Consider the following 25,023-nt stretch of genomic DNA (forward strand, 5'->3'; position numbering starts at 1 on the left):
GCCTCCCAAATGCCAGGATTACAAGTTTGCGCCACCACGCCCGGTTCCTGTTTTATTTTTTATTTTGAAACATGATCTTGCTACCTTGCTGAGGCTGACCTCAAACTTGCAATCCTCCTGTCTCAGTCTCCCAAATCCTGGGATTACAGGTGTGTGCCACTGCGCTAGCTTTATTTTGCCCTCCTTTAAAAAAAATCAATATGTTCAAAGAGAGTTAACACATATTAAGGAGTGAGATACTTGAAACACTGGTCTTTTTGCAGGTTCTTCAGGGTTTTACCTACAGAATTAAAGAAAAACCATTCACAGCATCTGACAAGATGTTTTATATTATTAATTACTCTTCCTGCCTTAACTCTCTAAATTTAGCAAATGCACCTCCAAGCTCAGGGAATATATATGTTTGGTTCTGGGGATTGAAGCCAGGGGAATTCTACCTCCAAGGTATCCTCTAGACCTTTTATTATATTATGAAACAGTTTTCCCTTTGTTCCTGAGTCTTGCTGAATTGCTGAGGCTGACTGTGAACCTGGGATTCTTCCTTCTCAGCTACCAAGTATTGGGAATACAGGTATATGGCACCACGCCCGGCTCAGGAATTTTTTTTTTTTTTTTTTTGTGGTACTGGGGGTGGAACCCAGGGGCTTTCTACCTCCGGGCTATACTCCCAGACCCATTTATACTTTATTTAGAAACAGGGTCTCACTAAGTTGCTGAGAGCCTCACTCAGTAGCTGAGGCTGGCCTCGAACCTGTGCGATCCTCCTGTCTCAGCCTCCCAAGCGCGGGGATTATAATCGTGGGCCTCCAAGCCCAGAAGAGGGTATAGCTAAGAGGTAGAATGCCCCTGGGTTTCATACCCAGTACTTCAATAAATAAATAAAATAAGGCTAGGTCTCAGATGTAGAATACCAACGGGTTCAATCACCAGTAACACACACACACACACACACACGCGCGCGCACACACGCACACACCCACGCATGCACACATGCACACATGCACACATGGAGGGAAAAGATAAAAAGGACAGGCAAAATAAAGCTCATTTAGGAACTCTCCAGGGCCGGCCTCTCTTCTCCGGGCTCTGTGTGCATGCTTACCTAAGACCTCAATCTCCGCATCTCCGAGTCTCCAGTTTTGCAGGCCGAGCTTGCTGAGCCGCGGGGCATCCTCCAGTTGCTCCAGCAGGCCTGCCAGGAGGAGCCGCGCATCCTCGCACCAGGGCAGCAGCAGCACGGTCAGCTGGTCCAGGAGGCTCAGCCTGCGGACTCCAAGAAACAGAGCAGCTCAGGAGCTAGACGGGTGAGGAAGAAGGGATGTGGGGAAGGAAGGATTCTTTTGGGGGTGCACTGGGGATTGAACCCAGAGGCATTCTACCTCTGATCTCAATACCCCAGCCCTTTTTCTTCTTTCTCTCTTTCTTTCTTTCTTTTTTTCTTTTCTTTCTTTTTTTTTTTTTTTTGTGGTACTGGGGGTAGAACTCAGGGGCTCTACCTCCGGGCTATACTCCCAGACCTATTTTATATTTTATTTGGAAACAGGGTCTCACTAAGTTGCTGAGAGCCTCACTAAGTAGCTGAGGCTGGCTTCGAACCTGTGCGATCCTCCTGTCTCAGCCTCCCAAGAGCTGGGATTACAAGTGTGCGCCACCACGCCCGGCTGTTTTCCTTCTTTATTTTGAAACAGGGTCTCACTGAGTTGTGGAGGGCCTCACTGAGCAGCTGAAGCTGGCCATGAACCTGCGATCCTCTGTCTCAGCCTCCCGAGTACTGGGATGAGGGGTGCACCACCACATTTGGATGGAAGGAAGGATATTTAGGTTTGGAAGGTTGTCAGCCTACTTAACCTGCAATGAGAACTGACTTGGTGTTTAGTTAATTTTATAGAAAATATTTGAACACACAAAATATTATGCAGAATAGCATAATGAAACTCCATGTACTAATAATGCAACTTTTGTGTGTGTGTATGTGTGGTACTGAGGATTGAACCTAGAGGCATGATACCTCTGAACTACATCTCCAGCCCTGTTTAATTTCTCAGTTTGAAACAAGGTCTCACTAAGTTGCTGAAGCTGGCCATAACCCAGCATCCTCCTGTTTCAGCCTTCCAAGTACTGGGATTACAAGCCACCACACCTGGCTTGCTTTTGGAATTGTTTTGTGACACCGGAGATTGAACCCAGGGGCATTTTGCCGCTGAACAACACCCCCAGCCCTATCTACTTTATTTTGTATTTGGAAGCAAGGGCTCGCTAAGTTGCTGAGAATCTGAGTTGCTGAGGCTAGCCTCAGATCTGTGATCCTCCTGTCTCAGCCTCCCAAGTACCAGGATGACAGGCCTGTACTACCACACCCCAGTAGTTATTTTCTTTTTTAAAACGGTAATCATAAGCCGGGCGTGGTGGTACACACTTGTAATCCCCGCGCTTGGGAGGCAGAGACAGGAGGATCGCGCAGGTTTGAAGCCAGCCACTTAAGAGACGCTGTTTCCAAATAAAAAAGTATAAAAAATAGGTCTGGGAGTGTAGCCCGGAGGTAGAAGGGTTTCCAGGAACCCCAGTACCACCAAAAAAAAAAAAAAGGTAATCATAAACTGGGCGTGGTGGCTCATGCTTGTAATCCCAGCATTTGGGGGGCTGAGACCTGAGGATTGCGGTTCATGGACAGCCTCAGCTACTTAGTGAGGCCCTCTGCACCTCAGTGAGACCCTGTTTCAAAATAAATAATAAAATATTGGGCAGGGGGTATAGCTCAGAGGTCAAATGCCTCTGGGTTCCATCCCCAGACCCACAAAAATAAAAATTTTAAAAAATTAAAAAAAAATTAAATGGTAATCATAAACCGGGCGTGGTGCCACACACTTGTAATCCCAGAATTTGGGAGGTTGAGACCAGAGGATTGTGGTTCGCAGACAGCCTCAGCTACTTAGTGAGGCCCTCTGCAACTCAGTGAGACCCGGTTTCAAAATAAAGAATAAAAAACAGGGTAGGGGGTGTAGCTCAGAGATCAAATGCCCCTGGGTTCCATCTCCAGACCCGCAAAAAAAAAAAAAAGAAAAAATGGTAATCATATATCAATGATCACATCCTAAAAGTCATATTGCTACTTTCTTAAGCAAATTTGTCTTGAATAAGGAACACTAGCTTCTTTGAAGGAGGAACCAGGTGGGAGTCTCAGGTAGAAACGAGCACGTGTAACGTAGTCATTCAAAGACGTGGACCTGCGTTCTTCAAGGGCAGCTATCAAAAGGGCTAAGCATTTTTCCTGAGGAAGGTGCATCTCTAAGGGGTGCCGGGCATGAGAGGCTTCAGGGCACAGGCTATGTTTTTCTACTGACCCAAAACACGTATTCAAGTATCTGATTATGGCTGAATTGTCATCCTTACTCAGTTCACCGAGAGCTTCGTTCCCATCCTTTTCCAGGAAATTTTCTGATAAATCAAGAATGTTCAGTTTGACCAAATTGGGAAGATTCTGAGCTGGAAAAAAATATATATAATTTAACTTAAAAGGATTTTTGGGTAACTACATATGCGTTTTTAAATATTGTTAGAATAATTATGAGACCTCATCTTCTTTTCTGATGGTAATATAAACCATCATTTGAGTTAATTAACTTAATTATTCTCAGAAGTACCTGGACAGATGTAACCCCAATTCCCATGGCTATAAACACAAGGGCAGATATTTCCTGGCCCTCAGTTCTGATTAATAAAAGGTCACATGGAGCACAAAGCAACATAGAATATAGTTGTTATGTCACTTGGGAAGGCCATCGATTTCTCTAAGCCTTTCTTTCTTTCTTTTGCGGTACTGGGGATGAAACCCAGGGGCATTACACCTCCCAGCTATACCCCCAGCCCTATTTTTTATTCTTTATTTATTTATTTATTTTTATTTTTTTGCCGTACCATGGATGGAACCCAGGGACATTCTACCTCCGAGCTACACTCCCAGCCCTATTTTTTATTTTTTATTTTGAAGCAGGGTCTCACTGAGGTGCAAAGGGCCTCACTAAGTAGCTGAGGCTGGCCATGAACTGCGATCCTCCTGTCTCAGCCTCCCGAATGCTGGGATTACAAGCGTGCGCCACCACGCCTGGCTCTCTAAGCTTCATTTTCTTTGTAGAATAAGGTGGTTGGAATAGATAAATTAAGATTACTTCCAATTCTAAAGTACCCTTAAGCATGTGAAAAAACAGAGCAACAAAAAATAGATGGTATGAATTGTTTATCTCAACTTAAGCAATCTTATTAACATCAGAGTTGTGATGTTACTAATATAAATTTAGAAAATCAAAAAAGGGTGAGAAAAAGAAGAAAACAAATAGCAAAATGGCAGGTACAAATCTAACCATGTCAATAAATAAATGTATTAAAACCAGGCATAGTGGCACACACTTGTAATCCCAGTACTTGGGAAGCTGAGACAAGAGGATCATGGTTTACAGCCAGCCTCAGCTACGTAGCAAGACCCCTCCGCAACTTAGTGAGACCTGTTTCCAAATAAAGAATGAAAAATAGAGCTGGGGTATAGCTTGGAGGTAGAATATCCTTGGGTTCTATCTATATATAACTATACCCACCAAAAAAAAGTACATTAAATGTGAATGGGCTAAACAGTCCAATTAAAAAGCAGAGATGATTAGAACTGGCGGGGGAGCAAGGCCAACTCTATGTTCCCTGAAAGAGATGTATTTTAATGACAAAGATACAAATACACTGAGGTAAAAATGCAGAAAATTATTTTGCACGTGAACAATTACATAATAGCATCACTGTAGCGAAGAAATTCTTAGTTCTTTTCTTCATACATGTACATACATATATATATATATATAATATACACACATATATATATATTATATATATAATGCTTGCTTAATCTACCTGAAGTTTTTCCTAACAAGACTAATTAGGTGAGCCAGGCGTGGTGGCGCACGCTTGCAATCTCAGCACTTGGGAGGCTGAGACAGGAGGATCACACAGGTTCGAAGCCAGCTTCAACTACTTAGTGAGGCTCTCAGCAGCTTAGTGAGACCCTGTTTCCAAATAAAAATATAAAATAGGTCTGGGGGTGTAGCTCAGGGAGAAAGCCCCTGAGTTCCATCCCCAGTACCGCAAAAAAAAAAAAAAAAAAAAAAAAAAGACTAATTAGGTTGGGTGTGGTGGCACACACCTGTAATTTTAGTACATGGGAGACTGAGACAGGAAGATGGCAAGTCTGAAGATTTGAAGACACTTCAGCAACTTAGGGAGACTCTCGGCAACCTAATAAAACCCTGTTACAAAATTGAAAAATAAATAAATAAAAAGGGCTGGGGGTGTAGCTCAGAGGTAGAATGCCTCTGGGCTCAATTGTCATTTCCACAGGAACATTAAGAGTCTAATTAGAAAACTCTCCTCTTAAAAATTAGACAAGGCGTCATGAAGATATGCATTTGTTATTTTCATCTCTAAGTTGATCACACCCTAAAAGGCAAATAGAGAAGTGAAGGTGTTGGCTCATGGCTCCTACGTTCCTAGTTTTTGTCTAGTTCAGCCTTTCTCATCATGCTTTGTTGCTGTTGTTGTTTGTTTGTTTTTTCCTTTGTTGGTGGTGCTGGGGATTGAACCCAGGGCCTTACTCAGTAATTGGGAGGCTGGGACAGGAGGGTTATAAGCTTGAGACTAGCCTCAGAAACTTCACAACACTCTGTTTTCAAATAAAGAATAAAAAAGGCGCCAGACATGGTGACACATACTTGTAATCCCAGCATTCGGGAGGCTGAGACTGGATGATCCCGGTTTGCGGACAGCCTCAGCTACTTAGTGAGGCCCTTTGCAACTCAGTGAGGCCCTGTTTCAAAATAAAGAATAAAAAAACAGGGCGGGGGATATAGCCCGGAAGTCGAATGCCCCTGGGCTCCATCCCCAGACCCACAAAAAATAAATAAATAAATAGAATGGCTAATACTTAAATGTTTTTTATTATCTTTTGCAGTTTCCTTTGAAATTAAATTCCCAATGGATTTCCCCACCACTACCACCATTTTCCTTTAAATTCTAGGGGGGGGAAAGCTCCTAGGTTGGACAGCTATATGTTCATATATCAATCTTTCATGCTAATGGAGGAAGGTGTTGTTAGCAATTTAATTTTGTTAATTGTGAGATGATTGATGTGTACTGTTTTCTACTTAATTGGAAGAGCACATTCAAATAATTAAATAGATATAGATGAACTTAAATATCATGGCAATATGTTGCCACTTTCATATACTCTACACTTACTTTCATATAATATTCATATAATTATAATATCCATATATATTGTTATAATATTCATATAATTATAATATTCACATATATTGTTATAATATTCATATAATTATAATATTCATATATATTGTTATAATATTCATATATATATTGTTATAATATTCATATAGTTATAGTATTCATATATATTCGTATAATATTCATGTAATATACACTTACTGGCCTTACTTTTGTTTCCTTACTTTAAGGCAGGGTTAAAGATGTTATAACAATATTTAGGAGTTACTGTTACTTAAGTGAGGCCAAATTTGAATGCTACAATATTTACTTGACCATATTCTTGTACTGTTGACTTAATTCATTGGAATTGTAGATCTAATATGTGATATTTCAAGTAAGTAAAATTTACGGTGTTTTAAATGTTCTTTAATAAATAGTCACACCCAAATAAAATAAAATTTCCAGTGGAGAGATTTGGTGTGCATTAGTATAAAAGAATCATTCTGTTACGGCATTCTCGTTCTGTTCAGGAAGCAGCCGTTACCTAGGGTTTTCACGGACGGTGCAGAGAGGCAGCAGGACACTAACTGAATCTCTCGAAGGTCACAGGGTTCCTCAGACAAAGACCTGACTATGCAATCCATTCCCTCCCCGAGGCTGGACAGGTGGGTCAAACGAAACAAGCGCATCTTCTTCAGGCTCGACAGACCCGAAGCTGGAAAAGGATGGAAAGGACATCCGTCAGGACATCAGACTGACCTGATGCGAACACAGATGGATGGACTGAAAAGAAGGCACACAGGAACTGGATAGAGCCCTTCCAAGCGCCTCCTGGGAGAGACCTCAGTGACAGAGCCTCAAAGACAGTTGTTTTCCTTTCAACTCTCACCTTCTGGGCTCCTGAACCATTCATTCAGAAGTCACTTCTGTGGAGCCATTTTCTTAGGAGCGTGAAAACCACAGTGAATGTGCAGCAATTCTCTCCCTCTCCCTCCCTCTCCCTCTCTCTCTCCCTCCCTCTCTCTCTCTCTCTCTCTCTCTCTCTCTCTCTCCTCTCTCCCCCCCCCCCTTTCTTTTTGTGGTACTGGGGATGAAACCCAGGGGCATTTGACCTCCAAGCTATACCCCCTCTGCCCTATTTTTATTCTTTATTTTCAAACCGGGTCTCACTGAGTTGCAGAGGGCTTCACTAAGCAGCTGAGGCTGTCCACGAACCCCAATCCTCGGGTCTCAGCCTCCCGAATGTACCAGTATTGGGAATGGCCTAGGAAGATTTGAGAACGCTCTGATTATTAATCAATATATTTCAGAAATTGAGTGAGGGGCAGAACTGTGAAAGGACTGGTTTCTGCCAAGAAGCAGGCAACTATTCCAATGTAAATTAACCTAGCTAAAAGTAATTAGCAAGTCAATAGGAGAGGGACTTTCTCTTCCTCATTCTAAAGACAGGTTTACATAATTAGATTAGTTAGGATGGGAGGAGGGCTTGGACCTTCGTGAAAGGAGACACCTTGGCGGAAAGTAAGGTGAGGAGCTTTACAGGGACTTTTACTACGTCAGAATTACGTGAAACAAGATGGAGGATGTCGTGTATAAAAAGTCTATTCCGTGTTTTGTACTTCAGTGATTGTGTTTGAAGCACCCCTTCATGGTACCCTTGGGTAACATGAGGCTGTAACTGTCTTCTGTATTTCTGTCTTTTTTTTTTTTTTTTTGGTGGTACTGGAGGTGAAACACAGAGGCTTTCTACCTCCAGGCTATACTCCCAGACCTTTTTTATATTTCATTTGAAAACAGGGTCTTACTAAGTTGCTGAGAGCCTCACTAAGTAGCTGAGGCTGGCTTCGAACCCATGCGATCCTCCTGTCTCAGCCTCCCAAGCACTAAGATTACAAGCGTGTGCCACCACGTCCGGCTTTATTTCTGTCTTTTTAATAAACTTCTTTAAATCTTCAGCAAGAGTCTGGGCTATTACATATCTATCCTTAGCTCAGGACAAGAACCCGCGGTTTTTGTGGATTTTTGGGGGAATTATTCCCAGGGGTCTAACAAAGGTCCCTGGGGACAGTTTCCCAAACCGTAACATTTTCTCTCAAAACCGTAACACCGAATGCTGGGATTACAAGCATGCACCACCATGCCCGGCTGTAATGTGCAGCATTTTTCGTGCGTGCCAGTGTATACTCCTAGCAGACCTGTTTTTCATGAACAGTCTTCCGGGAGCACACTCTCCTTAAACTCCTCCAAAAGCCTCGGTGAGGCTGAGCTCAGAGGGGCAGCAGGAGACCCCTGTCTCCTGAAGTGCTTCTACTGCTGCCATCTCTAAGCCTCAAGGAGTCTCAAGGTACTGGCCTGGCGCTTTACGATAGACAGCGTCTAAGGCTTCAGGCTTCAAAAGTTAAAAACTGCAGCAGCGGCTGCCTGAAGCACCTTGACTCAAACCTGAGAAACTGTGTGAAGTTATATTCCTTCTGGATTCTAAAAGATGTCATTCCATCACAGGGCAGCACATTTCAGATCAGAGGCAGCTGGTTATTAGCAAATTACCAGAAAAAGTAGCAAAGCACATCACACTGATTTGAGAAAGTGACAGGTACTTGGCTGACACAGGAAGATCACAGGTTTGAGGCAAGTCTTAGCAATTTAGCAAGGCCCTCAGCAACTTAGCAAGACCCTGTTTCAAACTAAAAAATAAAAAAGGGCCGGGCGTGGTGGCGCAAGCTTGTAATCGCCGCACTTGGGAGCCCGAGACAGGAGAATCACACAGGTTCAAGGCCAGCCTCAGCTGGCTTAAGAGACCCTGTTTCCAAATAAAAAAATATAAAATAGGTCTGGGAGCATAGCCCAGAGGTAGAAGACCCCGGGGTTACATCCCCAGTATCACCAAAAAATGAAAAAATAAATAAATAAACAAAATAGGGGTGGGGTTATAGCTCAGAGGTAGAATACCCCAAATTCTGTCCCCAGTCCCCCCCACCAAAATAGCCTCAGCAATTTAGCAAGACTCTCTGCAATCTAGTGAGACCAAATTTTTAAATAAAAATTAAGAAGGGGCTAGTGGTATAACTTGGAAGTAGAATGCCCCTGGTTTCAATCCCTAGTACCAAAACAAGACCAAAAAAGCCAGGTGTGGTGGTGCACCCTGTAATCCCAGTACTTGGGAGGCTGAGAAAAAGAGCATAGGTACCAGGACAGCCTCAGCACCCGATTGAGACCATGTTTCAAAATAAAAAACATAAAAGGGCTGGGGGTGTAGCTCATAGGTAGAATGCTCCAGGGTTCAATCCCCAGCACCACGTGCACATGTGTGCACGTACACAAACACACACACACACACACACACACACACACACACACACACACACACAAAGAAAAAAATGTACTTATGTTGATGTTACTCTAGTCTACAGAAAAGAAATAAATGGGTTTTGTGTTGTTTGTTTTGCAGTACTGGGGATTAAACATGGGGCCTTGAACATGCAAAGCAGGTTCTTTTCACTGAGCTATACTTTCAACCCACAGTATTTTGTTTGTTTTGATGTGGTTCTGGGGATTAAACTTGGGCATTCCACCTCCAAATAATATCCCCAGCCTTTTTTATTTTTTATTTTCAAACAGGGTCTCCCTTCCTTTTCCTGTCTCAACCTCCCAAATACTGGGATTACAGGTATGTGTCACTATGCCTAGATTCCCAAGGGTGTGTGTGTGTGTGTGTGTGTGTGTGTGTGTGTGTGTGTGTGTGTATGATGATACTGAGGAGTGAACTCAGGACATTCTATCTCAGCTACACCCTCAGACCTTTTTATTTATTTATATTTTGAAACAGGATCTCACTAGGTTGCTGAAAGTCTTACTGTATTACTCAGACTGTCCTAAGCAATCCTCTTGTCCCCCCAAATACCGGGGTTACAGGCGTGCACCACCACGCCTGGATCTAGCCTTGCAGAGCTTTGGGAAATTGCAGGTTATGGCTGCACTGGACTTGGTCACTATGGTGCCTGGTGCATGATCAACTCTCAGGTGCTCTTAACTGTTGTCAACGGGAATTTAGGGAGCTTCGAGGCGTGAGCACGCGCTTTGGAGCCATTCTGACTTCTGCACTCACATTTAATAACTGTGTCAACGTGGGCAAGTTGTTCATCTATTTAGCTGTGGCTTGGCATCGTTTTGCCTACACACAAGGACTGTTGTGAGGATCCAGTGAGGTAAAAATGTAAAAGTGCCTCAGGTAATGAGCCATTTCATAGAAACTCTTTAATAGAAAGTAAGGAAACACTCACATAATTAGACTGGTTTATTCAACTTTAGATTTTGATTCCTTAATAGCAGAACCAGATGGTCTTGGACATGTGTGGTTTTTTTTTTTTTTTCTTCTGGGAAACCTACACTCCCCTCCCATCCCCATTTTATTTAGTTTTTTTTGTTTTTTTTTTTCAGGTCTGGGGATGGAACCCAGGGGCATTCAACCTCCAATCTGCACCCCCTGCCCTATTTTTTATTCTTTATTTTGAAACCGGGTCTCACTGAGTTGCAAAGGGCTTCACTAAGTAGCAGAGGCTGTCTGCAAACCACTATCCTCTGGTCTCAGCCTCCCGAATGCTGGGATTACAAACAAGCGTGCGCTTAGTTTTTTTATTTTTGAAACAGGGTCTGACTAAGTTGCTGAGAGGCTTTCTGTTGCTGAGATTGGACTCAAGCCTGTGATTCTAAGCCTTCCAACTACCGGGATGTGCCTATGCCTGGCTAAATTTTAAAATATTGCATTAAAAGCCGGGCGTGGTGGTGCATGCTTGTAATCCCAGCATTCGGGAGGCTGAGACCTGGAGGACTGCGGTTCGTGAACAGCCTCAGCTACTTAGCGAGGACCTCTGCAACTCAGTGGGAACCGGTTTCAAAATAAATAAAAAATAGGGCAGGGGGTGTAGCTCAGAGGTCAAATGCCCCTGGGTTCCATCCCCAGACCCGCAAAAAAAAATAAATAAATAAAATAAAATAAAAGCATTAAATACAAACATAGCCAATCAGAAAGGGAGATGAAAGTTAAAAACAAGTCATGTCAGCCAGGCATGGTGGCACACACCTGTAATCCCAGTACTTGGGAGGCTGAGACAGGTTTGAGGACAGCCTCCACAAGAAGTGAGATTCTCATCAACCTAGAGAGACCCCATTATAAAAAAAAAAAAAAAAAAAGTCATGTCAGCATGGCTGTAATCCTAGTACTTGTGAGGCTAAGGCAGGAGGATCTTGGGTTTGAGGTCAATGGTGCAGTAACTTCATGAGATCCTGTTTCAAAATGAAAATGGACTGGGGATCTAGCTCAGTTGTATAGCCCCCTAGGTTAAATCCCCAGTATGGGGAAAACCTGTCACATCTTTTTCTCCCCTAAAATGGTTTAAGTGCAGGATTGGGGTGTAGCTCATGGTAGAGCGCTTGCCTAACACGCACAAGTCCCTGTGTTCAATCCTAGCACCAAAAATAAATAAGTAAATATTTAACCTGGTTACACCATGGTTAGTCTAGTGGTGTACAATTTGAAGAAAATGGCACTGAAGGATTGTAATGGGAGTGGGGAAAAGTATCCAGAGAAACCAGTGTAGTCACAAGTGGTGGCTTGTGTATGCAGCCACACCAAAGAGGGCTAAGCTCTTCCTATATCATACTTGCATTAATAAAAAATATAAACCGGGTGTGGTGGCTCACACTTGTAATCCCAGTACTCAGGAGGCTGAGACAGAGGATTGCAGGTTCAAAGCCAGCCTTGGCAGCTTAGTGAGGCTCTCAGCAACCTAGTGAGACCCTGGTTCCAAATGAGAAGTAAAGTTAGGTTGGCGCTGTAGCTTGGAGGTAGAATGCCTCTGGATTCAATCACTACTACTACTACTACTACTACTACTACTAATAATAATAATAATAATAGATAAAACAAAAACCTGACCCAGTTTCATAGCATCCTCCTCATTCATCTTGATGTTATCCAGTACAAGCTTCACGAGGTTCTTCAAATTACCCAAGCCATCAATGAGACCACCTGCCAAGAGAAAAAAGATTGGCCTGTGTTCGACTGACATTTGCTGTTTATTATTTACTATGCTATTTACTGTTGCTGCCACTTTTGATTACCAATCGGAAGATTTTAATTATCACCCTGGGCAAAAAATGCTCATGAAATGGGCGATGGGCATTGTATTTAGTGACTGTGTTGGCTGACATTCTCACTGCTGAAGCCCAAAGTATGAAATCACGACTGAGAGGAAGGCAGATTTGTTCGCTCACAGTTTCTTGGAGACCCTGGATTCAGTCCCTGTGAGGCCGGGGTCTACATGTCTCAGGGCATGGTGGCAGGAAGAGGAGAGAGGGAGACAACACAGCTCTGCTCTCACATCATGGAGGCCGGAAGCTCAAACAGGGAATTCAAAGACAAAGCACAGTCCCTAAGGCCACACCCCCAGGGACCCACCTTCTCTAGCCACATACACCCGGCCTAGGTTACCACCCAGATAAATCATTAGTGCATTTATCTCCTGATGGTATTACAACACTCCAAAGTTTAATGCCTGAGCTCATCAGGAGACAGCCTATATCTAACTATAACAGTAAACATAAGCCTGTTCTCCAAATATGATGGAATAAAATAGATATCAATGACAAAAGATAATGGGAAATCTCAAGACACTTGGAAATTAAATAACACGTGATTCTAAGTGATCATGGGTCAAAGAGGAATTCTCAAGGGAAATTAGACCATAATGTGTGTGTTTCTGGGGATCAAACCCAGGACCGTTACATGCTAGGCAAGTGCTCTGTCACTGTCCAAAGCTACATCTGAACAATTCAAAAAGAATAAATAAATAATGAAAATCTTTAGTTATCATAGTGCACAGAGGAAGGTTTATAGCACTGAATGTGTGTAATTGGAAATGACAGAAGGTCTCATCAACACCTAGGCTTTCTACAGAGAGGATACCAAAATAAACCCAGTGCAAGATGAAGGAGGAAATAAGGTAGAACCCAATCAAATTACAGTCACATTAACAATAGAAAGCAACCAAGAAAGCAAAAAGCCAGCTCTTGGAAAAGGTCAATACATTTGGGAGCCAGAAGTGGTGGTCCATGCTTGTAATCCCAGTACCTGGGAAGCTGAGACATGAGGAGCACAGGCTCGTGGCCAGCCTCAGCTACTCAGTAGCTGAGGCTACTGAGAATTTTCATTCTATAAAGAATGAAATATATAGAATTTTTATAGAAATATAAATATAATATAAATATTTATAAATATAAATATAAATATAATATATAGAAATGTATAGAATTTTTCATTCTATAAAGAATGAAAAAATGAAGCCGGGTATGGTGGCGCACACTTGTAATTCCTGCGCTTGGGAGGCTGAGACAGGAGGATCGCACAGGTTCGAAGCCAGCCTCAGCTACTTAGTGAGGCTCTCGGCAACTTAGTGAGACCCTGTTTCCAAATAAAATATGAAATAGGTCTGGGAGTGTAGCCCGGAGGTAGAAAAGCCCCTGGGTCCCACCACCTGGGTCCTACCCCCAGTACCACAAAGAAAAAAAAAAAGAATAAAAATAATGGGGCTGGGGTGTAGCTTGAAGGTAGAATGCCCCTGGGTTCCTACCACAGACACTGGGCAAGTTCAAACAAGTAAATTTGAGAGCATGATTGAAATGGCCCTGTTTTGTGAATACCACAAAACAATGACACTCACCTAAGACAGAACTAGTAACCTGAAGAGTCATAACTGTAAAATAAATTGTAATTTTTTTTTTTTTTTTTTTTTTTGGTGGTACTGATTCCACCCAGAGGCTTTCTACCTCTGGGCTATACTCCCAGACCTATTTTATACTTTATTTGGAAACAGGGTCTCACTAAGTTGCTGAGAGCCTCACTAAGTAGCTGAGGCTGGCTTTGAACCTGTGTGATTCTACTGTCTCAGCCTCCCTAGGACTGGGATTACAAGTATGTACCATGTCCAGTTTAAGAATTTGGGAGGCGGAGACAGGATGATTGCGCAGGTTCGAAGCCAGACTTGCTGGCTTAAGAGACCCTGTTTCCAAATAAAAAAGTATAAAAATAGGTCTGGGAGTGTAGCCCGGAGGTAGAAAGGTTTCCAGGAATCCCAGTACCACAAAAAAAATAAAAATAAAAATTGTAATTTAAAGTTTTCTATATGCCGGGCGTGGTGGCGCACGCTTGTAATCCCCGCGCTTGGGAGGCAGAGACAGGAAGATCGCGCAGGTTCCAAGCCAGCCGCGCGTGCTGGCTTAGGAGACCCTGTTTCCAAATAAAAAAATATAAAAATAGGTCTGGGAGTGTAGCCCAGAGGTGGAAGGGCTTCCAGGAACCCCAGTACCAAAATAAATAAATAAATAAATAAATAAATAAATAAATAAATAAATAAATAAAGTTTTCTATAAAAGCAATCTGGGGCTGGGGACATAGCCCAGGGGTACATCGCTTGCGTAGTATGCATAAGGCTTTGGGATGGATCCCTAGCACTGCTAAAAGAAAAAGAAATCTGCAGGCACAAGCTAATCACTTGCAAACTCTACCAAACGTTCAAAGAAGAGATAGCAACAATTCTACACATTTTCAGAAAACAGAAGTGGAGGGAACATTTCCCAAACCCTTTTCTTTTCTGGTTCCCAGGACTGAACCCAGGAGCACTCTTAACACCAAACTACATCTCCAGCTCCTTTTGGATTTTTTTGTTTGTTTGTTTTAAAATGGAGGGTCTCGCCGGGCGTGGTGGCGCACGCTTGTAATCTCCGCGCTTGGGAGGCCGAGACAGGAGGATCGCGCAGGTTCGAAGCCAGCCGCGCTGGTTTAAGAGACCCTGTTTCTCAAAAAATAAAAAAGTATAATATAGGTCTGGGAGTGTAGCTCGAAGGTAGCAGGGCTTCCAGGAACCCCAGTACCACCACCAAAAAATAAAAAAAAAAGATGGAGGGTATCTATCACTGAATTGTCAAAGCTGCTCTTAAACCTGCAATCCAGGTGTGTGTGTGTGTGTGTGTGTATGTGTGTGTGTGTGTGTGTGTATTGGTGTGTGTTGGTGTGAGCACATTCACGTGTATGTATTGGGGATTAAATTCAAGGATGTTTTACCTCTGAGCTGCACCCCTGGCCCTATTTTATTTTTTATTTTGAAATGGGGCTCACTAAGCAGTTGAGGCTGGCCACAAAAATACAGTCCTCCTGTCTCGGCCTCCCAAGTACTGGGATTACAAGTGTGCGCCACCACACATGGCTGCAATCCTTTTGCTTCAGCCTCTCATGTAGCTTCCCAAATGATTTAATGAAGCCCCATTAACTTGGTATGAACCTCAGAGAAAGACAACACAGGAAACGAAACTTTAGACAAATACCACTCATGAAAACAGAAGCAAAAAGCCTCAACAGAACCACACATCTCAAAACTTAAGCCAACCAGGCGTGGTGGCGCACGCTTGTAATCCCCACGCTTGGGAGGCAGACACAGGAGGACCGCGCAGGTTCGAAGCCAGCCTCGCTGGCTTAAGAGACCCTGTTTCCAAATTTTTAAAAAAAGTATAAAAATAGGTACTGGGAGTGTAGCCCAGTGTGGGGATCCAATAAGGCTTTCCCCTAGATTAGCATCTCTGACTCAGCTGACTGCCCTTCGCCCAGAGTCAACAAGGTTTGGGGAGAAGTTCAATGGTGATGGCACGAGGATATTGATTAACCTATCTGTAATATATGTGCTTTGGATTGGTCTTCATTGTATTCTGGTGGTGGTAGCACAAGGATATTGATTGACCTGTTACTGTATAAATACCTCTGGAAAAACAAACCCAGCGTCGGCGCAATAGAGAATACTGACCCAGGCGTAGTCGTCGACCAGTAGGAAATATTGACCCAGGAAGAGGGGTCGGCAGTAGAGATAGTAGGTTGGCAGCTCCCCCACATTAAAATAAATTAAATATTCGGAGAATCAAATTCTTAGAGATAAATTCTTTATCCTCACTCCTCTCTTCAGAACCCGTCCTTTTGCTGGCTGGCTCCGGCAGCCCAGAGGTATGGGTTTCCAGGAACCCCAGTACCACCAAAAAAAAAACTTAAGCCAGCCCTGGTGGTGCATGCCTGTACTGCCAGTTCTTGGTAGGCTGAGACAGGAGGATTGTAGGTTCAAGGACAGATTCAGCTGTTTACTAAGACCCTATTTAAAAATAAAAGGTAGCCGGGCATGGTGGCGCACGCTTGTAAACCCCATGCTTGGGAGGCTGAGACAGGAGGATCACACAGGTTCAAAACCAGCCTCAGCTACTTAGTGAGGCTCTCAGCAACTTAGTGAGACCCTCTTTCCAAGTAAAGTATAGAATAGGTCTGGGAGTATAGCCTGGAGGTAGAAAGCCTCTGGGTTCCATCCCAAGTACCACCAAAATAAATAAATAAATAAAAATAAGAAGTAAAAAGGGGTAGGGTGTAAAGCCGGACGTGGTGGTGCACGCTTGTAATCCCTGTGCTTGGGAGGCTGAGACAGGATAGCACAGTTTCGAAGCCAGCCTCAGCTACTTAGTGAGGCTCTCAGTAACTTAGACCCTGTTTTTAAATAAAGTATAAAATAGGCCTGGGAGTATAGCCCGGAGGTAGAAAAGCCCCTGGGTTCTACCCTCACCACAAAAAAGGGGGGGACTAGGGTATAGTTCAGTAGTAGAATGCCCTGGTTTCAATTCCCAGTACCATTAAAAAAAAAATAACCACTGAGAGGAGATAATGGACTTGCTAAGATAGAAGACTCTCTAATAAAGTCCAGGTGACATCCAGAACCCAACAGAAGGGAGTAGAAGGTTGCAAAGATGAGCTGTACCAGAGATTCTAGATTCTTTTTTTTAAAACAATTCTCAAAGTAGATTTATTCATACATTTCTTTAAATGATGGTGAGATTTTCAAAAATCACTCCCAAATGTGACAATTTAGAGGCAGTATGGGAACCAAAGATCTTGGGAGAAAGCAAACACAAATAGATTGGTGCCCTGCCAGCTCCTGGAGCTAACACCAAAAGGCAGTTTATTCAAGAATCTCCCCCCACAGCCCAGTGGTGCTGGGGACTGAACCTAGGGGCACTCTACCCCTGAGCTACACCCCAGCTATTTTTATTTATTTATTTATTTATTTTTCTATTTTTTAATTCTTTTTGTGGTACTGGGGTGGAACCCAGGGACTGAAAATGAAACCCAAATTGGTACAGTTAAACAGAGCAAGGTTCCCATGGCCCACCTCACCTCACACAGCAGTTCTGCTCTGGTAACGGAGCGGGGACATCTATACAGGTATAGTGATCTACACAGAAAGGGCAAACACTCGCCTATAGCATTGTATGAAAGCTGAGGAAAATTTCCTTTACCCCAAAACATTGACCCCACATGCCTGAAGTCTGAAATTTCTTCATGTTAGATAGTACTCATTCCCAAATTCTTTCTTTTTCTCTAAATGAACAATTCTTGAGGTAAGGATGGAGCAGGATATAGTTTACAATTTCTCAGATGAAAGTCTAGCAGCCCAGTGAGCCATTAGCTCCTGCAAGTGGCTCATTTACAGGCTGGGTTTCCTCCAAGACTTGAAAGGGCCAGGGCGTCACCTGGCAGGGAGACAGTGGCTGTTGGGTAGAGATGGCGATGTTGATAAGGGAAAGGGTTTGCCTGCTTCATATATAGGGATATATGTATATATTAAGCAATATGTGTAGTAATAAGTATGTTTTATAGCACAGTAAAATTATATGCCATGTAACAAAAATATTTTATATGATATTTATGATACCGCTTCTCAATCAGAATATATGGCTTCAACTAGGCATGGTGGCACACACCTGTAATCCCAATGCTTGGGAGGCTGAAACAGCAGGATCACAGGTTTAAGATTAGCCTTGGCAAGTAGTGATATTCTCATCAAATTAGCAAGACTGTTTCAAAATAAAAAGAAATAAAATAGGCTTGGGGTATAGCTCAAAAGTAGAATACCCCTGGGTTCAGTCCCTAGTGCCATAATATATATGATTTTCAGCTCTGGAAATCTTCCCTAGGGCTCCTGATCTGACAGCTTTCTCCATACATAGACCTCTCTCCCCAGCTCTCCTGCCTCTCTACTAAATCTTGCCACATGATAGAAACTATTAGAAAACTTAAAACAGAGCTAAATGGGGCCGGGTGTGGTGGTGCACGCTTATAACCCCCGCGCTTGGGAGGCTGAGACGGGAGGCTGAGACAGGAGGATCGCACAGGTTCGAAGCCAGCCTCGCTGGCTTGAGACCCTGTTTCCAAATAAAAATATAAAAATAGGTCTGGGAGTGTAGCCCGGAGGTAGAAGGGCTTCCAGAAACCCCAGTACCACCAAAACAAACAAACAAACAAACAAACAAACACACACACAAAAAAAAACCACAGAGCTAAATGATACCAGCCAGGTGTGGTGGCGCACGCTTGTTATCCCAGTACTTGGGATCACAAGTACTAGAGATAGGAGGATTGCAGGTTTGCAGCCAGCCTCAGCAACTTAGTGAGGCCCTCACAACTTAGCAAGACACTGTTTCAAAATAAAAACAAAATAGGGCTGGCTGTGTAGCTCAAAAGTAGAATGTCCCTGGGTTCAGGCCGCAGCACCACCATCACCAGCCAGAGCCTGTATAACATCTAAAACTTCCACAGTGCCCAGCCAGGCTTGGCTCTGGCGTACGCTCCCGTGTGCACGCTACCTGGCAGCCGTGGAGTCTGTAGGTTGTGTACGCTCAGCGCTGTCAGGTTCGTCACAGATGTGATGTGCTGCTCGTCTTCTACGGTGAGGGGACTGGCTTCCACCGCGAGGGAATGAATGTTCTTACAGGTGCTGAGGACCGAGGTAAGGCTTCCAGCCACACCGGCGCATCTCTTGATACGCAGTCTGAGGCTCGCAGCCGAGCTGAATATCTTCCCCAGATATTTTATATCTTGCTTATTCAGTTTGCTGAAATCCCGGAGCGTTACCTCCAGGGTCTTGAATTCCTGCTTCCAGTTGAAGAACAAAGACACGGCCCGGCTGGGAATGTAGGTTCCCAAGGACTCCTCGGCGTGGGTTCCGATTCTGTCTTTAATAGCCCGGTCCGGCGCAGCTGAGGCTCCTCCATAGAAGTCCAGTTTGATGAAGTCCAGGGCACTTGCACAATTGGGCAAGTGTTCGAAGAAGTCAAACCAGTAGTCAGGGATGTTCTCTGAGTTGAGATATAAACTTTTACCACAAAAGAAAGCTTCGAATTCCTGGCTCAGGGCTGATTTGGAGACACTCTCGTGGAAGAGATTGATGCCACACTCTGCAAAGGCGTTGATGTTGATGGCCTGCAGGGTTTCTTGCTCAGTGGTGTCCTTCGCGCTCTGGAGAGATTCCTGCCTCCGGAAAGGCCTCTTGGATACGGAGAGCCCTAGCAGGCTGCCGTGTTGATACACCGCAGCCAGGTGCCTCATGACAGCCCTGGTGGCTTCTGCAGACGACCCGCATGTGTACAGGAGCAGATTGCTATACAGAGATGTAATGTCTGAAATGGAAATCATCTTCTGCAGGTACCCGTTCCCTTTGGTGACCTCCTCTGGCTCTGGAGACGTCAGTAAACTGCTGAGTCTGCGTCCTGCTGTGTACTCCTGGAATGATTTGTGAAAGAATTTATACTTGGGCTTGAACCTCTGCGCTGTGTACTTACAGAGGAGGCCGGTGGTCAGCAGCACGTCCTCGTTGGCACTGGACACGTCCTCCAGCTCGAAGTCAAACCTGCGGGCGAACACGCCGTCCAGAGCCAGGTCTCCGCAGTGGTCCAGGCTGCGGGCCAGGTGGCTGGCAGTCACGCCTTTCCGTCTGGCCTTGTTTTTGTGGACCAGCAGGTCGTAGAAGGTACGGAACAGTGTGGTCTGCGTGTAGGAGTGGAACTCGCTTTCTCCCATCTGGATGGCACAAGTAATGACCACGAACAGAGGGGTCTTCATCAGATTGCGCAGACACCGGGACTTCTGGATTTGGAGCAGCAAGCCTTCGGCGAGTTCCTTCATCAGCACCTCCCGGATGAGGGTCTGGGCACTGCCCTCTGCCATGTCCCCCACCTCTGCAGTCAGGGCACCAAACTGCCTGATGAGCCTCAGGCACTCGGTGGTGGTGGTGACGATGACCATGTTCTTGAAGCGGTGGTTTTCCTTGATCAGGGCTTCGATTTCTGGGCAGTTCTGGGGCTTGAATTCATTGTAGCCATCCAGGAGAAAGAGCACCCGCTGCCGCAGCCTCAGCAGCATAGCCATGAAGGTCCACCTCCCGATTGTGTCGGGGACGTCCAGGAGCTGATCGCACAAGGTTTCAAAGAGTCCACCCTGGGCTCTGCTCAGACGCACAAAGAAGACGAGTTTGAACTTGGCCAGAGCCCCACACTTCCCTGAGGCCCACAGCATGGCGACTCTCTGCAGCAGGGTGGACTTGCCTTTCCCGGATTCCCCCTCGATGATGCAGGGGCTCTCAAGAGTCTCCAGCAGGCCACTGAGGGTCAGGGGCTCCACCCGGCGATGGTGCTGGTCCTTCCTCCATAGGACAGGCTCTGTGAAGGTCTTCTTCAAATTAAAAATAATATCAATATCTTCACCGAGGGGATGGAAGTTCAGAAAAGAAGGGGCATGGTACAAATCCTTTAACTCCTGTGCCAGTTCGTCTATGTCCCCTTCTGATACCTGATGGAAAAGACCTGTAAGAGAAGAGGGACGATGTTAGTGATGACCTGGCGTTCAGAAGGCCGAGGTGGGTGGCGTTGAGCCCACCCGCGCTGGTCTGGGCGACTTGGGTTCCTTTCCCAGCTCTGAGCTGGTACAAAGGGCTCCAAATGTCTCCTGCTGCTTTTCTCTGGCACTCCATCCTCCCTGCCCTCTCTGGCTACCGTTTCCTCTCTTCTGCCACCAAACCTTACAGCAGCTGTTTGGAAATGGCAGGAACCTGGGTTTGGATTAAGGCCACAAAAAAGTTTGGCTGCAAATGATGGTTAGGGGCAACTTTCAGCAGATTAAGCCTTAACCTTGACTAAAATCTGTCATGCCAACATTTACTAATTTAAAATAATTAAGACAAAGTCTGATGTGCTGGCACATGCCTATAATTCCAGTACTTGGGAGGCTGCGACAGGAGGATCACAGGTTTGCAGCCTGTCTTAGCAATTTAGTGAGGCCCTTCACAACTTAGTGAGCCCCTGTTTCCAAATAAAAATAATAAAATAGGGCTGGGGATGTAGCTCTGAGGTAGAATGCCCCCACCTTCAATCCCCACTACTACAACAATTAATTAATTAATTAAAATAAAATTACTGTTTCATGAAAAGCACCCTCCATGAATTGGTAAGGCTCTCTTTACTCTAATTCTGGGACCAAGCAGAAGACAATTAGTTGAGCCATTCAATCATAGGTAGACTAAAGAATGTAAACTTAAGTGTGCTATGGTCCAGATATACATACATACATATATATATTTATACATATATATAATATATATATATATATATATTTAATCCTGAGGGTTGAACCCAAAGGCATTCGATTTCTGAGCTATACCCCTTTGTAGTTTGTTTGTTTATTTATTTATGTGTGTGCATGTTACTGGAGATTGAACCCAGGAACATTTTACCTTTGAGCTACACCCTTAGCCCCATTTTTTAAACTTTTATTTATTTATTTTTGCAGTACTAAGGATGGAACCCAGGGGGCATTCTACCTCCGAGCTATACCCCCAGCCCTTTTTTTTTTTTTTTTTTTTTTGGTGGTACTGGGATTCCTGGAAACCCTTCTACCTCCGGGCTACACTCCCAGACCTATTTCATATATTTATTTGGAAACAGGGTCTCTTAAGCCAGCGAGGTTGGCCTCAAACTTGCGCGATCCACCTGTCTCCAACTCCCAAGTGCAGGGATTACAAGTGTGTGCCACCATGCCCGGCTTATTCTTTATTTTGAAACAGGGTCTCACTGAGTTGCAAAAGGCCTCACTAAGTAGCCTATTTTATTATTTTATTTTGAAACAGGGTCTGGCCAAGTTGCTGAGAGCCTCACAAAGTTGCCAAAGCTTGCCACAAACCGGCAATCCTCCTGTCTCAGCCTTCCAGGTACTGGGATTACAAGCATGTGCCACACTCCTGGCTTAGCTTTTTTTTTTTTTTTTTTTTTTTTTTGCAACAAGGTCTCGCTAAGTTGCTGAGCTTGTCTCAGACCTGTACTCCTCCTGCTGCCTCAGCCTTCCAAGCCAGGTGTTATTCTCTGAAGTGAGACAACAGTAAGTCCTTTATTCCCTGGCATGGGGTTACTTATTTGGCTTCACCCTTCTGTGGCCTTATGCGAGCTTTCCATAGCAGGAACCAAAGCCTGCCGCCAGGTAACATGAGGAGAGAGGAGAGCAAAGGCTCTGTACTGGGGGCTAGGTGTCCCCTTCGGTTTTTTCTGTTTGTAGAGACAGGTGCCAGCAAACTGATACTTACTTTGTCCATTCAAGTCCTGATATAGAGGATAGTTCCACTTTTCAAGGCATTTAAGAAAGAGGTTGCAGGCCTCTGGGCCCTTTTTCAAAATCATGTGAATGATCCCTCTGGCAGCATCCTGCTCCACCTTCTCACAGCAAATCACGCTCACTTCTTCACAGTTGAGAACCTTCCAGACAAATAGGTCATCCACGATTTGCTTGGTGACGGTCATGCCCATCCTTTGAATAAGGGTTCGACTGTTTTCCTTTATGAAGTTCACTGAAGAGATGGAGGAGACACATATATTTGTTTATCTATATATAAAGTACGAATCTTTTGCCAGAGTATCAATGCTGAGCATGTCTTCTTTGGGGCTCATCTTGAGTTACGGAAACATGAAATGCTTAACTTCAAGGCTCTCAAGAAATGCTCCACAAAACTCCTTACCCCTCATCCCCAAATCCTCGGGAAGCAAGAAGGCGGCTTTGCTTTGGCGGTGAGGTAGGTGGTTTGCTTGTTCCCTGCTATGAAAGGATCCCCAGGAAGGTCACAGGGGTAAAACTGTAGGTTTCAGAATAACGAGTTAACTTAGGATCTACTGATTGCTACCATTTACGGAACCTTGAGAAGCTACTAAACCTCTTAGAGCCGATTTCAATGATGTGCTGCTAAATGTGTAACACTGACTGGCTCTCGGGATGAAGGGGGCCTAATGTGTAGCATTTACAGGTCCCCGTCGCTGACTCAGTATTTCCAACCTGGCCAATTTCAAGCTAAATATGTCTACCAGCTGACAAAAGTCCTGAAAATTCAACAGGTTTCACAAAACAGTGAGAGCCAGCTGCAGCACACACGCTGAATCCTCATCTGTGCTATGGTGTTGACGGCACTATGTACCCACTGCGTAGTTGTTTTGAGATTTCATGATGTTTTGAGAATTCATCTGTGTGATGGGGTTGATGGCACTGTGTAACAATTATGTAGTTGTTTTGAGAATTCATGTGCCATGTACAAAACAACGGCTCAAGACATGTTACCTACAAAATTGCAGTCCTCATTCTACTCTCACCTAAGAAGTAGCGTGTTGTATCTCTCACAGAGATGTTGGTCTTTTTTTCTTTTTTCTTTTGCGGGATGGAACCCAGGGGCATTGTACCTCCGAGCTACACCCCCAGCCTTATTTTTTCATTCTTTATTTTGCAACTGGGTCTCATGAGTTGTGAAGGGCCTTGCTAAGTAGCTGAGGCTGTTCAAGAACCGTGATCCTCTGGTCTCTGTCTCCCGAATTCTGGGATTACAAGCGTGCACCACTATGCCGGCCTTACATTGGTCTTTTCTGAAGAAGACCATTGCAAGCATGGCACCAAGTCCAGCCTAAGTTCTCTCACCTCTGTGGGCTGCTGGGGAGACCATGTCATCTTTGTATCTGACTCTGCAAGGTCTAAATCTCAAAGGTGGGGCCATACTGTCCCCAGGCACCATACCATAGTGCATCCATAACGGCTCAAAGAAATGTCTCCCTGGTTCTTCACTCTCCACCTGCACTAGTTTCCTTCCTGGGGTTGGCTGCTCCCGGCTTTCAGACCTTTCTTGACTGATCAGAGAGTAACACTGCTCCTCCTAAAGGCCCCACGTCTGATCTGAAATGCGCTATCAGGCACGCCGACCTCAGGATGCTGCCCTGGTCTCCCGTCCCCACATGGCAGAGCTGGTGCTGCCCAGCCCTGTCCCTGTGTCCTGAGGAGGAGAGCCACCGCTCCCTTCTAGAAGCTCTTGGATTCTGCATCCTCCTTATGGAATTAACCTCTAGTTCTGTGTCTGATCACTATTTCCATTTTACAGCCTCAGAAAGGCCTAGAAACTCTTGCAAATCCACAAGACTAGACTGAGGCCATGTGTCTTCAGCTATAAAATGAAGACAGAGACACATTCTCTGGGTATTTTGAAGACTTGTGATACTGAATAAAATCATATACATAAAAATGTTTTCAGGCCAGGCGTGGTGGCACAAGCTTGTAATCTCAGCATTAGGGAGGCGGGGACAGGAGGATCGAGGTTTGTGGACAGCCTCAGCTACTTAGCTAGGCCCTTCGCAACTCAGTGAGATCCTGTTTCAAAAGTAAAAAGACTAGTTGGGAGTGGTGGCACATGCTTGCAATCCCTGTGCTTGGGAGGTGGAGACAGGAGGATCGCGCAGGTTCGAAGCCAGCCTTGCTGGCTTAAGAGACCCTTTAAAAAAAATATATATATATGTATATATATATATATATATGTATATATATATATATATATA

At 44.4% G+C, this 25,023-nt stretch overlaps 1 protein-coding gene across 1 annotated transcript in view; it reads right to left on the reverse strand.

Moving 5' to 3' along the window:
* NLRC4 (NLR family CARD domain containing 4) overlaps positions 1–24,516 on the reverse strand; it is a gene marked incomplete at both ends in the record, with an annotated part of 29,351 nt that extends 4,835 nt beyond the window's left edge. The window contains 8 exons of the mRNA XM_080711350.1: positions 1,103–1,270; positions 3,391–3,483; positions 6,806–6,976; positions 12,197–12,289; positions 18,985–20,979; positions 22,749–23,009; positions 24,119–24,324; positions 24,398–24,516. Coding sequence (XP_080567476.1) covers positions 1,103–1,270; positions 3,391–3,483; positions 6,806–6,976; positions 12,197–12,289; positions 18,985–20,979; positions 22,749–23,009; positions 24,119–24,324; positions 24,398–24,516 — 3,106 coding nt within the window. The remainder of the gene's footprint in view (positions 1–1,102; positions 1,271–3,390; positions 3,484–6,805; positions 6,977–12,196; positions 12,290–18,984; positions 20,980–22,748; positions 23,010–24,118; positions 24,325–24,397) is intronic.
* Positions 24,517–25,023: the final 507 nt, after the last annotated feature.

The sequence above is a fragment of the Muscardinus avellanarius genome (assembly GCF_963383645.1).
Source record: "Muscardinus avellanarius genome assembly, chromosome: 15".
NCBI classification, from domain to species: domain Eukaryota; kingdom Metazoa; phylum Chordata; class Mammalia; order Rodentia; family Gliridae; genus Muscardinus; species Muscardinus avellanarius.